General features: G+C 40.6%; 1 protein-coding gene across 4 annotated transcripts in view; it reads left to right on the forward strand.

Annotated features, from left to right (window-relative positions):
* The window catches only part of Ttll5 (tubulin tyrosine ligase like 5), a 249,816-nt gene that overhangs the window by 166,733 nt on the left and 67,292 nt on the right, over positions 1–15,791 (forward strand). For all 4 annotated transcript variants that reach the window (XM_051149557.1, XM_051149550.1, XM_051149542.1 and 1 more), the window contains one exon: positions 14,550–14,745. In XM_051149557.1, the coding sequence (XP_051005514.1) occupies positions 14,550–14,745 (196 nt within the window). The remainder of the gene's footprint in view (positions 1–14,549; positions 14,746–15,791) is intronic.

The following is a 15,791-nucleotide window of genomic DNA, read 5'->3' on the forward strand; positions in this document are numbered from 1 at the left end:
ATCAACTCCTAGCTTTTTGACATGGTACCTCATTGTATTCTTCCCAAAGTTATGTCATTGTCACACAGTTATTTAATAAAATCAAAGTTGAGTTAGCCAAAACATCCCTCAGACGGCGTCCCGACAGCACTCCGGCTTCTCCTTGACCACATGATTGATCTGAAGCCTTCTCTTCCACTGTTTGTCATTCTGTTGTAAGTTAGGGTCATTTGGATCCTGCTCATGCTCTTAATTTCTCTCGATTTTTTTTCTCCCTGGCTCTGAGGGTGGGATGGGGTGAGAGCTTTATTGATTTTGAACCACCTTGTTTTCAATGTTTTCCTGTTCTTGCTTTCAGCTTTTCTGTTAAGATGTGTAGTAAGCAGTAGGAGCCATGTTTATTTTTTCAAGTGCTAATTGACATACAGTGTTCTTATTTAGATTTCAGGGCACGTCTTGGTCCTATCCAAACCTTAATTCAGGGAGAATGAAACTCACCAGGAGTCAGGCTATTGAATCAATCTTACTTTCTCTACTGAATTACTGTGGAAAGAAGCAGTTCTTATGATTACTGATACCTGATTTATGTCTCCAGAGCTTGAGATAGTGATTCAGTGTGTGATTAATGTGAAGGGAAGGAGCTCAGACACTGGGAAAGCAAGAGAAGAGATAGAGATAAATTAGATGCTGACTATATAAACTAGTAATTGAGATGTCAATTGCAGGTCAAAATCTAACAGATTAGCCAATGATTTGGCAGCCTGTGGAGAAGGGAACGGGAATCACGTTGGCCTAGCACTGATTCATGAGAAAATTAAGTCATGTTAGACTAACCTCATTTCCTTTCATGGTAGAATTACTTTAGTGATTCGGGACAGAAAAGAATGACTGTAAGTGGACTTCAGGATAAAACATAATGAAATCTTGTTCACAAAGAAGAGAAATGTGAATGAGAAAATGCCGTCATTAAGTGTCTGTAACTAAATGGGTAACCATCCCAGCAGCCAGTCAGTCTGCAATTAGTAATTAAGACCTGAGCCTGCACCATTGGCTAAGTAATTTTCCATTTTTGTCAATGGATGATTTGTCTATTCATATTTATTTGGGTGCCTGCTCTTTACTAGGTACTTATATATCTAGAAAATATACAAGTCCTATTTTCAGTTCATGTGAGACAGTATATATCTTGGATGACAATCAGGATATACAATGATTTAAAGACTAGAATTACTGTTCTCTGTGAATTTACTGTAGAAAAACATATATTCCTTGGTATGAATTTAAGCATTCAAGTATGAAGACGGCTTAAGGATTGACTGTAATAGTGTAATAGACATTGGTGTAAAAATAGAAAAACTGGCAAAATACTGGTAAACACAATATGGTGGCACAGACCTAGAGGCTAAGGCAGGAAGGATGCAAGTCCCAGGCCAGCCTGGAGTACTTAATGAGTCCCTGTTTAAAAATATATATGTTGACAAGACTTTCCAATTGGCATTTTGTTTGTTGGGTCAGAGATGAGAACATAACACTTTTATTTCCAAAAAATAAAATAAACATGAGAGAGAGAGATAATAAGCCTGGCAGGAGCTTGGCATATTCTGCAGGTGGCTTGGCCTGACCAGCAGCCTTCCACTTTGACAAAGGTCCCCTCAGTCAAGGAATGCTATTCTGCAGCCTCCCTGCTAGATGAGACCAGTTACTAGACATGGTGCTGTAGCTCACAAATCTTCAGCCTTTTTCTTCTTTTCTTTTGTTATTTTGTTTTGTTTGAGGCAGGTTCTAGCTTTGCAGGGCTGGCTGTCCTAGAATTTACTATGGAGACCAGACTGGCCTTGAAACTCAAAGAGATCTTCTTGCTTCTCTCTCCTTGTTATAGAAAGACTAATTATTCGTTCTGTATTAATCAGTACAGTAAATTATTAAGGCAGTAGTTTTCTTTGATACAGACTATGATTTATTTTTAAGCTATAAGCACTATGCTGGACAGATTCTGAGCTACTCTAATCCTAGTACCTTTAAAACCCATAGAAAAATCAATCACTTTAATTCCTTTTTTTGTGGTTCTTCTTGCTATAGGTAGTTTATTGTATATATGTGTAATAACATACATTTTAATTGTAAAAATAAATAAATAAATAAAATCCAAAAAGTGAAATAAGAGGGAGAAAATCACTTGCCAATCTGAGGACTTCCAGGGTGGCTTCTTCTCAGTCAGTCTTCTCCTACAGTCACATGCCCGGATCCATGTTCTTTCCCTGTCACGTAGCCAGCTGTCCTCCCAGCATTCAGGAATACCCCTCTTTCTCTGTGTCTCCTGGCAAAAAAAAACAAAACAAAACAAAAAAACCTTTCTCTCTTCCCTTCTCAGAGTTCCTTTCTCCCTACCAGGAAGTCCCACCTTCAACTTTCTGTCGTCCTGCCTAGCTGATTGGCCAGTTAGCTCTTTATTGACAACTGCTACATCCAATAAGCTATTGCTCCACAATCCCCCGTTTTAGTCTAATAAAGACTCCTTTTACATATACATCTATATTATTATACATATATACAATAAACTACATACAACTAGAAGAACCATGAAATAATCAGGAAAAAACATGTATAAAAAGTTACAGCCATAATGTTTTGCTTATTTGTGTTTGGCAACCTTGATGAAAACATCGTCTTTCCTATCTTAGTAAGTCTAAAATTCTTAACCAAAATCAATGTCTATAATCTCATGTATCTTTAAACCTAAAAACATCAATCTAGACCTTAAAATACCTTAACTCCTAAGCAACTAAACTTAATTGTAAAACTGTAACTATCTGGTCTTCAACCCCATCAGAGACTTGATTAGGAATAAAATAAATTACCTGAGTAAACAGGAAGTACAGGCTAGCAGCTTCCAAAAATAAAAAATGACAGAGACCGTTCAAACTCTATAATGTTGGAGTATCATCTTCAGCCTTCTGGCCCAGTATATCAGACAGAGATATTTGTGAAGCAGGACCTGTTAAGGTCTTGCTTACCCTGTCTTGGCAGAGTTTGACCATCAACTCTGCCTTCATCCAAGCTTGCCCATTTTAGGCAGAACTCTGTCTGTGGTAGAAACAAGGATATTTCTTTGCCCAGTGGCTTGTTTGCCACATTTGAAGCCATCTCCATATGGAGGGTCTTCAATGCTCATCATCTTCTTTAAGGTACACTGGGGGTGCTGCCAAGAGCTGACATGTCTCATTGTCAAAAAATCCTTAAATTAATAAACATCTTTAAATGCCTTTTTTGTAGCTTTCTGAAGTTTTTTGAAGACCACATATTTATTCATTGTTATATAACCTAACTATCTATAGAATCATATCTATCTGTTAAACCTAGGATGTATATTCCTGTGCTGTATTAGACTAGTATATGACATGCTCATTAGTGATCAACTAACAATTAACTTGCATTATTTCATTACCCTAAAAAGTTTGTAATCACAGCTTTAAGAATACTGGGCATATACCTTGTCTATAAATTAGTTGTATTAGTACAATGCCTCATACCAGAGTAGAAATGCGTGCGTGCGTGTGTGTGTGTGCGTGTAACAAAGTAACCTTGAATTTGTATCGACATATCAAAATTCATACCAATGTACTAAAATAACCTTATTTAAATATAACAAAACCTCTAAGAGAAAGAGTAAATACAATAATCTATTTGTCTTATTATTCCTATAAGATATTTCTGTGTTCCCCTTTCTTTCTTTTCAACCCCTTTCTCCTTACCTAAGAAGGAAAAAGAAAAAACAGAAAGCTCTGAGTCTAACTTGATTTTCTCTCTGAATAAGATCAACTTGCAACCAACCCCTTTAAAACAAGTATCTATCACCAAAGAAAACAACCAAAATCTAGACACTCCACCTTTATGGAAAAAGTTGTTTCCTTCTGATTTTTGGGTATAAGATATCTTTATGAGGGGTCCAAATAAAATTGGGGGGAAAGGTTAAACAAGCTAGTAATAACACTTGTGGTTCAGTTTCTTAATGTTGATAAATTCCAGGCTTAATCGAAGTCTTACTTGGAAAAGGCTAAAATGCTGGACCAATTGAGATCAGCAGCTTCTTCAAAGCTCTCCTGGGAGCAGGCTCTGATGAGGAAGGGTAACCAAAACAGTTGAGGCTGGAACATGCAGGATGCTGGAACACTTGTGTCAGCATCTCAACATTCTGGAGGATGATTCCTGTCAGGTCTGATCCAGTGTCATCCGTTCTTTTGTTCTGAAAACATATATTTCTCACAAGTAATATATAGTTCTAAAATAAACAAAGTATATGTATAGGATACACACAGATCCATTAAGGATGGTTTTGTGCTCTTTGTATGATCAGAAGAAAGACATCTGCAAATCTTGATTCATGCCATATGAAGGGAGGCGTGTAATAATAAGTCATAGGGATTCTGTAGCCAACAAGAATTATTGGTATGCATTAGACATTCATGTCTCAGCCATTCTCAGAGCTATTTCCACGTAGCAGGATTAGCAATATAAGTTACCTGCTTGTTCTGCATTTTGAGGTCATATAAATATAGACTGACTTAACTTAGCAGTCTCTCTTTTACCTAGGTCTGCTCCATTTTGACCTCTTTCAAAGAGGATGCATAATATTACCATTACCAATAAATATGTAATAATTATCATATTAAAATCAAAACAGTACTGTATAGATCCAAATGCCCTTCTCTGGGCTCTAGGGCATCTGTTGCATTAGGCCAAGCTGCTACCTGTCTCCCATGAGAGTACCGCATATCTAAAGGGATAAGACAGTTGCTCAGAGCAATAGAAAAGGCATTACCTGGGCTGGAGAGATGGCTCAGAGGTTAGGTGCACTGTCTGTTCTTCCAAAATGCCTATTGACACCGGTTTTCCCATGAGAGCCCCACTTTCTAAGGAGACTGCCTGGTCTTTTAGGGCAGTGTGACGTCATCTTCTCCTTGCATAACCCTAGGATTGATGTGTATGCATCCTCTAGAGCAGTAAGGACAGCATTACCCAATAGTAAGAGAAAACTTACATAGTAACTTTAAGGAAAAATTTGTCACTTTACATCCTAGACTTTCTTTGTAAGGAGCTTTTCTTATCAGCAGGGAGTCCCACCCTGACTTATTGTGGAGACCAGGCTGGTCTATAATTTACAGAGATCTGCCTGTCTCTGTCTCATTTGTGTTGAAATTAAGGGCATGTCCCACCACCTCCCTCCTCAAATATTTCATCTCAATTCCAAATCATTGTAACTCAAAACTTTCAAACAAAAATCAAGCAAAGAAACAAGAAAATTATACATTTGGGGCCAGTTGTGCCATCTCATACTGTAACATCAAAGCCCTGCTCATATTTTTTTTTTTTTTTAATTTAGCTGTTGTTAAAACATATAGGCGGCCCTTTCCAGAAATAGCTGTCAAGCATCGTGTAGCTAGAGAGCCCTGAGCTCCAGCTACTATAAAGTTTGCATTCTGTCGGGAAGAGTTCTTTTTCCTCCTCCATTTTCATTGTTTGTAATTTAGCATTACATTCTTCAGTTCCCTCCCTACTTAAGGAGGTTAACGTGTGCTGAGATTGAATTGTGTGTACCACATTCTGCTGCTGCCCATTTTCCATCCACTAGCTCACTTCCCTCACTTTGTCACCCTGAGATAGTGCTTAGTAAGGAGGTTGTAAAAAACCAGTTCTCTCTCAAGTAGCATTGCTCCCACTTGCCCCTCCTGCCCCACCCGCAGCCTTAGGTTTACTCTCAGTAGGAAGAGCATTAGGCTACATGCTAAATGGTGTACATGGGTTGTCATATCTAACCCTTCAGCCAGCCTGTGAGAAGTGGGATCAGTGCCTACTATCATCAGAGGAGACCAAGGCACAAAGAGGCTAAATGCGCTGCTTTTAGTGACAAGGCTAGGACTTTAACTTAGCAACCTTCTTCTGGGTCCCTGGGTCTCTTAAGCGGCTGCCTCTCTGACTGACCTAGCATTTCCTTTGGTTTACACACACACACACACACACACACGCACACGCACACGCGCGCACACACGCACGCACACAGTACTCCTTTTTGCCTTGGTTCTTGAGTTATTTCTTTAATCCTTTCCCAAGAACCTTTCATCTTATAAAATAAACAAAATATTTTAATGCTATTCTCCCTCTTCTCAAGCAGGAAGCTTGGCCTGCACTTAGGATTTCGTGTAGCACATGCTTTCAACCCAACATTTGGTCATCAGACAGTCACATGGCTGTTACAGAAGAGACCTGTGTGTTCTTGGTTCTGCCTCTGCTGTGCTCTAGCACTCTTGTGGAAAAGCCATCTCTGCTTAACTCTCAGGTGGAGAAAGGAGGGAAAGAAAAAGAAAAGTGTACTCTTGTCCAATTAGCAAACTCAAAGGTTAAGTGGGACGGGTTTCTTAAATGGACCTGAGTCATCCTCAGACACTGTTTTGAAACTATAGTCCAGCTCATAAGGTCTCTAAGAGTCAAAGCCCTGACATCAAGAGCATGGGCTATTTTACTGAGCATTCTGACTTACCACCACGTGAGTTCAGGCAGAGTTCATCCTGTTAGGTCTCAGTGTTCCAAGTCAACAGTTACCAAACTGTAGCTAGTATGTTTTGTTTTGTTGGTTTTTCAAGACAGGGTCTCGATGTGTTACCCTTGGCTGTCTTGGACTTACTTTGTAGACCAGGCTGGCCTTAAACTCACAGTGATCCACCTGCCTCTGCCTCCCGAGTGCTGGGATTAAAGACATGCGCCACCACGCCCAGTCTAGCTAGTTTGTAATTGAGAAAGATGAACACTTGTTACTTAGATGCTGTGTGTTGGTGTGTTCTTTAAAATCTATTTTATTGGGTTCTTATATCCCTATCTCCCGTTAGCCCTTATCAACCCTAATCCCTTCCAACCCACCAATACCAGGTAGGAGAGAAAGAAGGTTAGAGGGGAGAGGGGGACTAGACCTCAGTAGCTTACTTCCTGCTGAATAGGCATGTAGTTCCTTAAAGCAAGTCTGGTCTTCACCGACAGGATATCCAGCAGCCCAGCAAACCAGCATTAGCAAATACAGCAGCAAGACAAACCAGTGTGTGTGAAGGGGCAGCAGCTGCCACAGGCCCTCTCTGGACTCTGGCATTTATACCCTCTCCAGAGTTCCCAGAATTAAACTGTCTGCAGCTGGCACAAATCACACCCCTGCCAGAGCACGAGACAGTGTATTCAGCTGCTGTAGACAGTCTGAAGCAGCCCATATCCCGCACCTGGTATTAAAACAAAAACATATTCACATAGCATAATTGGGTTTTTTAAGACACTAAAACTCTCACTACAGATGTGCTTTCCTGTTGCTGGATTTGTTCCTAAATGCAGTTTGACTTCTGTTCACTGGTGAGACTAGTTCTGAATCATAAACAAAAGCTTTTTCCACAGAGCCTCCCTCACTGCAGTCTCACTGGAACCATCACCACCTGTTGACTTTCTTCGCTTCTAACTACATCTCATGCCACTGTTGTTGTTGTTGTTGTTTTATTTTGTTTTGTTTTTTGAGAAAATGTTTCTCTGTATAACAAGCCCTGGCTGTCCTGGACTTGCTTTGTAGACCAGGCTGGCCTCGAACTCACAGAGAGAGATCCTCCTGCCTCTGCCAAGTACTAGGATTGAAGGTGTGTACCACCATGCCTGGTGATGTCCTGGTTTTTTTTGACCCAGACTCTTATACTGTATCCCAGGCTCAAACTTATGGAAATGCTCTTGCCTCATCCTCTGGAATACTGGCATTGCCTTTTAATGTTGCTGTATATCCTCAGGCTGCTTTTCAGAGGCAACCTTCCTTCCCGCCTGGCATCCATAGTGCTCCCCATTGTGGGTTCTCTCTAGTGTCTGCTCTGTATTCATTCTCCGTCCTCCTTCAGACCTGCATGCAGGTGATCCTGGCCTAGTAGGGTTTCCTTACTGTTGTCCTAAAGGCCAGTTCTCCTGACACTCACCTAATGTCCCCCTAGGCTTTAGGCCTCTGTGTCACTGTGGTGTCTTCTCAACCCCTGCCCTTCCTGACTTTATTTCTCCAGACCATGCTGTATCTAGTAAGTGTAGGTTAAATTGCCCTGAAATAAAACAATTCTAAATGCTAAATGGACCTTACTTACCCTGTGGTCCCGCCATTACAAAGTGATCAGAATCAGGAAACTGCTATACCCATATACTCAAAACAGAGAATATTAGCTAGTATTTTAATTTAAAATGAAAGTGGTATGACTTTTTTTTTTTAACTTGCAGTATCACTTCCATTGAATATTCTTACCTGCTCAGTAGAGTGAGCCTCAGTGAGGTTTGTGTGTCTCAGCACAGCGTCCTTGGCATATTTCTGCCGTACTTGAGAGTTCCCTTGCATCTCACTCAGTTCCGACGCCCTTCTCCGTCCTTCTCAGCGCAGTGCCTTTGTTAGTTTCTTTGGACTTTGTTGAAATGGAATCAGCATATTTTCTCTCCTGTGTCTGCCTTTCATTCAACCAAGTGTTTCTGACATTCATCTATTTGTTGATTGTTTAAGTCATTCAGCCATTTTATCAAGTAGTATTAAAACTATATTTTATTAATCTCTTTTCCTAAGGATGACCATTAAGATTGGCGCTAATTTGTGACAGTTATAAATATAATTTCAATGAAAAATTTCTACAGCTTTGTTAGTAGTCATGTGCTTTTGTTAATTTTACACAATTAACTCAATTGTATAAACATGTTTGACTTCACAAGAAAACTGACAGTATTCTGTTGCATTGTTTTATACCCTTGTTATCACCTTACAAGAGTTCTTGATCTACATAATCATAAATATTTGATATTGTGCTTGACTTTAAACAATCCCCTGCCCCCTGGTTTGGTCTGGTTTGGTTTGGTTTGGTTTGGTTTGGTTTAGTTTATTGAGAAAGTGTCTCCTGTAGCCCAGCCTGGCTTTGAATTCTTGATCCCTCCTGCTTTTGCTTCCCAAGTGCTGGGATTGCACACATTTGACGTTTTCTGAAGACCACTGATATTGAGAACTTGTCCTATGCTTATTGGGTACCCATATATTTTTCTTTTATAAGATATCTTTTCAAGTCACATTTTTAGATGAATTTGTATTCTGCTGTTAGGATCGGCCAGCAGGGCAGACTTTGTACCTTACCAGTAGAAAGCCTTTGTCATGGGGCTGGAGAGGTGGCCCAGCAGTTAAGAGCACTGGCTGCTCACAGCCCAGCAGCTGCAACTCCAGCAGCAGGGCTTCCAAGGGCTCTGAATGCACACATGCAGACAGGACACCCAAACACATAAAAATACATTTAGAAAATAAATATAAAACTTTACATTTAAAAAAATCCTTTGTCACATATATGTACTTTAAATACTTTTCTCCAGAGTTTGATGTACTAATTTTTTAGTGTTGTCTTTGGCTTGCTTTTATTTTTTGAGACAGAGTCTCTTATAGGGTAGGCTAAATTCAAGCTCCCTGTGTAGCTAAGGCTGCTTTTGGACTCCTCCTTCCAAGTGTCAGGATTACTGCTATACCTCACCATGCTAGAGCATTAATGATGTCTTGCTTGATTTTATTAAAGTTCAACTTCTCAACTTTTTTTTATTAATTAGAACATTAGCATTCTAAGAAGTCTTTGCTTTCCACAAAGTTTCAAAACCATTTTGATGTATTTTCTTCTAGAGGTTATATGATACCAGCTTTTCAGTTTAAGGGTCAGCATCCAATTCAACTTTCTTTGTGTACTGAACAAAACAATGATCTAGGTTTGTTACTCATCTCTGTCAGCTCTCTGACGTCACGTCTCACACTATCACAAAAGACTACACTGTGCTAGCGGCAGCAGTTGGCCTTCTGCTGGCAAAATGGCTCACTTTATGTTTCCGTATCCTACTATCCTGACCCCAAAGAAATCTGGGGCTCTGGTAGCACTGAAAGGAGATCACAGGTTGGGAAAAGAGTAAAGTGTTAGTAGCATTAATAGTGGGAACATTTCTTTTTAGTTGACAGACTTCCACTTGCATTTCCTCTTGAATTCCTGGAATAACCCTATGAGAAGGAGCTGTTCAGCCTCCATTTCGTAGATGAGAAAATGCAAGGATAATGAAGTTATGGAGAAGTTAGATGCACTGAAGACCTTGATGCAAGAACCCTTTCCTGCTCGCGCCTTCCTTAACCTTACATTTGATCTTTATGAATATGGCCTAACCCTACATGGCCTTAAAGCCATTTTTAGTGGAATCCAAAGTGTTCCTTCCATACAAAAGCACTCTCATTTTGTTATTAGAAGCACTAAAGGAGGCCCTTGCCATCTGGAAGAATTCCTGCACTTGATATGTGTCAAGACAAATTTACTAGTAGTTAACAATTTACTTTGTGAGTTCGAGGCTAGCCTGGTCTACAAAATGAGTTCCAGGACAGCCATGGTGGTTATACAGAGAAACTCTGACTCGGTGGGACAGTGGGGGGGGGGGTTGAAGAAAAATAATTTATAGTTGAAGAAAATAAAGTGTCTGCTGTCCTTAAATATCTACGCAGTCCAGAGAGTACCACCATGTTTGTCATTAAGACCATTTGTATTTTGAGCAGCACCACATATTTTTCTAGTATTTCTTAAATTCCTAGAGATTTAATATTGTGACTCACACTGTTTTTCTACCCTCAACATTCACACATCACAGAGACAACTGAAAGCCCAGCCATAGAAGATGCACGTGAAGTTGTAAGGGGCGGGCATCCTTGCACAGGGTAGCACCTGTTTGCTAGGGACTGGGAGAGGTGGGCAGGGAAATGGACTGCAGAACCACAGCTGCATGACTGCCACTGTCCCTCATTCTTGGGACATCTTCCTTTTTTTTCTTTTAATTTCTTTTTTTTATATATATAACATTTATATTATTACACACATATAAAATGAACTATATACAACAAGAAGAACCACAGAACAATCAGGAATTATATTTATGATACATTCATGTGTTTTCGCTGTATGTATTTGGCAACCGTGAAAAAAACATTTTCCTCTCTCGGTGAGGCAAAAATTCTGAACGTAACTCAATATTTATTATATCATCTCTTTCAACTTAAAACATCTATCTAGACCTATAAGCATCTTAACCCCCAAACAACTAAGTTTAGTGAATCTAAACTATTTGTTCTTCAACCCCATCAGAGACTTGAGAAGGAATAAAATTACCTGAGTAAACAGGAACTGCAAGTTAGCAGCTTCCAAATTTAAAAAAAAAAAAAGTGACAGAGACAGTTTGCTGCCTGGAGAGTCGCCCATAACTCTCTAAAACATTGGAGCATCATCTTCAGCCTTCTGGCCTAGTATATCTGACAGACATATCTGTGAGACAGGATCTATTGAGGACTTGCTTTCCCTATCTTGGCAGAGTTTAGCCATTGACTCTGTCTGCATCCAAGCTTGCAAAGTTTTAGGCAGAATTCTGTCAGTGGTTGAAACGAGGTCATTTTGCCCAGTGGCTGGTTTGCCATATTTGAAGCCATCTCCATGAGGAGGTTCATTGATGCTCATTATCATATTCTTAAGAGGCCTCAGTGCCTTTGTGGAGGGTGCAGTCTGTGTGCTGAAGAAGTGTTGCTGTGGCTCTTGCAGTTCCCTCTGAGCATCTTACATACAAAGCCAGAGAGAAAAGCACAGGACATTGGGAGGTGTGGTGTGCTAGGGGAAGAGCAGTGACAGTGGGAACAGTGCATCCAGCAATTGACATTGTGACAGGAGTGAGGTGAGTTCTTGTTGGATAGGCTAGTAAGAAAATGTAGGATGCCAAAAACATGCCACAGTGTTGCCTATTGTGACTTCAAAAGAATCTTACCATAGTAGAGCATTGCAGTGTAGCCCAGGTTGTACCCAAACTCCTAGACTAAGCTCTTCTCCTCTTTCTGCCTCCCCAATAGCTGGGACTACAAGTTTGGAGCATTAAGGTGTATATGAAGCATAAAATAATTAAATATTACAAGATACTCATTACACACACTCCCGCGCTCGTCTCAAAATATGCACCCGATAGCAACACCCCTGAAAAACAAAAACAAGGAAACCCAAATTCAGTACACACTCCAAACTTTTTGGATCGGGGAATCTCACAAAATTTTAATGAGAACAACTGATCTCAGAATTTTGGTGAGGGTGGAAGTGTATTACTAATGAAGCGGTATCAGCACAAGGTCATGGAAATGGGCCAGACTTTCAGGTGGGTAGAGCAGACATTGTGTGCCATAGAAAGAAGAGTTGTATAAACTAAGGTGTCAGAAATCAGGGATGCCTGCTTTGCTATACATGGCCTCTTGTCTGTCATCGTAGCACTTGCATCCGAGAAGCTCCAGAGTTGTACTTTGAATGTGAGATAATGTGGTCCAACTAACATCACTGAAACTCAAACAAGAAAGTTCTCCTGGCACTTACTACATTACACAGTTGAGCACCCCACCCCCATCCAATGCTGTGCTATAAAAATTCCTCCCTCTTTGCTAAAAGCCTCCACTGGCTTGAGAAACTTCCTTTTGTGATTTGCAGGCTGAGCTTATGTTACTGATGAGATTAAAAACATATTTCACTATAAAAGTTTATAGTGTTTCAGCCTCTTCAATATATGTGGAGTTGGAAGAACACTTCTTATCCACAGTCCCTAACTTGCTTTCATGCCCACTGCCCTGCCCTGTACACCCATGTGCCCTCACTCACATGCCTGAGAACCTCAGGAGCATCTCCTCAAATCAAGGACCCACCTACAGACCCTGATCTCTAATATACTGCAAGGCGCATTGAAATGAACACCTCATGGAAATGTTTGTTGTAAAAGAGTTATTAGCAAATAAAATCAGCCAAGCTACCCAGTGGGGTTAATTCTGGTACGAAGTGCTTATTAACTTTACTTTTCTACTACCTACTTACTGAGTCTAGATTGTCCCCCATAGTTAAAAACGTCTGTAGTCATCAAGCTAGAAGTGGAGGCAGAACCTTCGGTTCAGTGACTAATAGTTCCCCTGGAGATTTTTTTAAAATAATATTTTCCTTAAATCTTTGAGAAGTTCTTACATGATTTTGATCATATTTGCCACCAACCCTGACCCAGTTTCTCCAAGATCCATCCCCTCCTCTCTACCCACCAAACTCTACGGACTCTTTTAAAGGCAGGACCTAGCTTAACTGACACGAAAATCTCAAGCTAATTCAACCCAGTCACTTGTCCCTTCCCTTTGTCTTCATTTGAAGGAGAGGCATTCCTCCTGTCTTGACCTTTCTTATCTTTTAAATCCCAATGTCTGGCTGGCATGGTATCACACACCTGTATTCAGCACTTAGAGGTTGCAGAAAGGAGGTTTGCAAATTTAAAGCCAGCCTAGAAGCCCTTATGTCAAATCAAATCAAATAAACCTAAATGTCTTTCTCCATCACCCCTTCCTCTCACAGTACTCTCAGTGCCTTTTGTGTGTTATCATCAGCCAGCTTGTCTTCCCTCACTAAAGAGAAAAAAAAAAAAAAAAAAAAAAAAAAAAAAAAAAAAGAGTCTCCAGGAGCTAGGGAGCTGGCTCAGTCTGTAAAGGTCCTCCCGCATAAGCATGAAGACCTGCATTCAGATCCTCAGCCCCCAAACAAGGCAAGTGCAGCAGTGTGCACTTGTAATCCAGGCTTGGGGGCGTGGAGACGGGAGGATCCCTGGGGCTTGCCAGGATTTCATCCTAGCAGAATTAGCACGAGTGAAAGACCCTGACTCAAAATAAGCAGGAAAGTAATTGAGGAAGGCACACACTATTGACTTCTGACCTCCACACACATGTGAACACGTGTACACATTCATTTGTGCATACAAATGCATGTCCCCGCCCTGCATCCCCACACGGAAGCCTTTGTTTCCTAACCGTGTAACCCCATCATTCCTCTGCCTTGAGATGAGTTAACTAATGAGATGGGTCAGGCTAACGTTTCATTCATTCATTCAGGCCCTTGTTTTCCACCATATGTCTTCATATGTTCAGAAGTCCTTTAGTACATATGTTATGTATACATACTATTATGTATGTGACAGCAGAGGCAATAGTCACATTTAATACCTATACACATACTGGGGGATTTCCATAGGAACTGCTGAAAATGAGATGTCATTCTCAAAAGCCAAATAAACTAAACTATGAGCCGTTTGGTCCTTTTGGCCAAGAAAGTTGGCTGGTAGCATGAACTGAGGAGTTTCTGTGGAAGCCAAACTGAGCACTTCATCCCTGAGCAAGGGGCATGGCTTATCCGAAGGTGAGACTGCAGGACTGCAAAATCTTTTACACAGGAACACATTTCACAGACATACTTTTAACTAGATTATTTGGAAATATCTTTATTTGAGAGAAGTTGGGAAGCCAAAGCAGAGAACAAAATATAAGATGTGCTTTAATAGAGAAATTAGGTAGTTTATGATACAAGTGGCTTTATAACTATAAGTGGTATCTGGCTCTATAAAGGAAAAATAGTAGACACACTTCCCATTCCTTTGGACTGTTCACATACCCACACTAAGAAAAACTCTTTTCTTTTTTTCCTCTTCAGGAGCCTCCAGACAAGTGGCTTTGCCTGGGAGGGCGAGGTAGAGAACAACGCATACAGCAGGGCCACAGGGGTGGTCCCCCAGCACAAGTACCACCCCACGGCAGGCAGTTACCAGCTCCACTTTGCCCTCCAGCAACTCGAACAGCAAAAACTTCAGTCCCGGCAGCTGCTGGACCAGAGTCGAGCCCGGCACCAGGTAACTGAAAATCATAAGATGATGTTTTCCTTCTGTTGACAAGGCAAGTTGAGGAGAATGGACAGTCGAGGAATAACACTTTCCTAAACAGTCAGTCACACAGGCTGTCTCACTGCGGCTCTCTTAGTTTTATTGGAAGATGGTGTCTAATGGGTGTTGGACGTGATTGCTTTATTTGAATTTTTAAAACCCTTTATTACCATGTTTACTTTTTCTGTTGAATGAGTTTACTAGCCTGGCAGTTTAATTCCCAGTTCCCTAAAGCTGCATTTTGAGAATCTTTATTTGTAAATGTACCGATTTCTGGCTTCCTTAGATTTGGTACCAGTAAGTACATAAGAATCCTTCATGATCTGTAATTACTTGCAGTTTCTGAAAAATGTCTGTAAGTTCTGTTGATTTCTGGAGATGGCAGCTGTTCATTCAACAAGTATTTGTCAAGCGTCTGCCATATGCTGGGCACTGTTTTTGACAGTGTTCCTACTTGCTGTTTATGACATGTCAGCTCCTGGGTACATGTTTGAGGAGCTGTATTGCACCAATGTAGCCCCAATTGCAGAGCAGAGATGGCCCCAGAAAAAAATGTCAGGAGAGCTTAGTTTTTCTTGTTGACTCTGTACAATGGTTGGAGCCAGTGAACACATCGTACAGGTGGCTTATTTGGTTAAAGTAGAACTATCTCTGGGAGCTTCTTTGGTATTTTATTATGGAGGAAAAGCCTTTTCCTGGTTTTCCTGCCCTTTGCTTCCTTTTTATAAATACATCATACGTGTCAGATTGTACAGAAAGATGAAGACAGTATTTAAACCATTGCTTTCTCCTGTGAGGAAAGCCATTATTATCTTTGCTTTTCAACTACTAAAGTACCTGAGAAGGTCAGTTTAGACACATAGCAAGGCAGAGACACATGGAGGAAGAGCTTGGCAGAGGAAGCTATTCACCTCATGACGACCGGAAGCAGAAATGGAGTAAGGAGCCAGTCCCAAGACATACCCATGCCCCACTGCCTCCACCTTGATTATTGCATCATAAGGGCTCTAGCCTTC

This window comes from Acomys russatus, chromosome 1, assembly GCF_903995435.1.
Source record: "Acomys russatus chromosome 1, mAcoRus1.1, whole genome shotgun sequence".
In the NCBI taxonomy this organism is placed as follows: domain Eukaryota; kingdom Metazoa; phylum Chordata; class Mammalia; order Rodentia; family Muridae; genus Acomys; species Acomys russatus.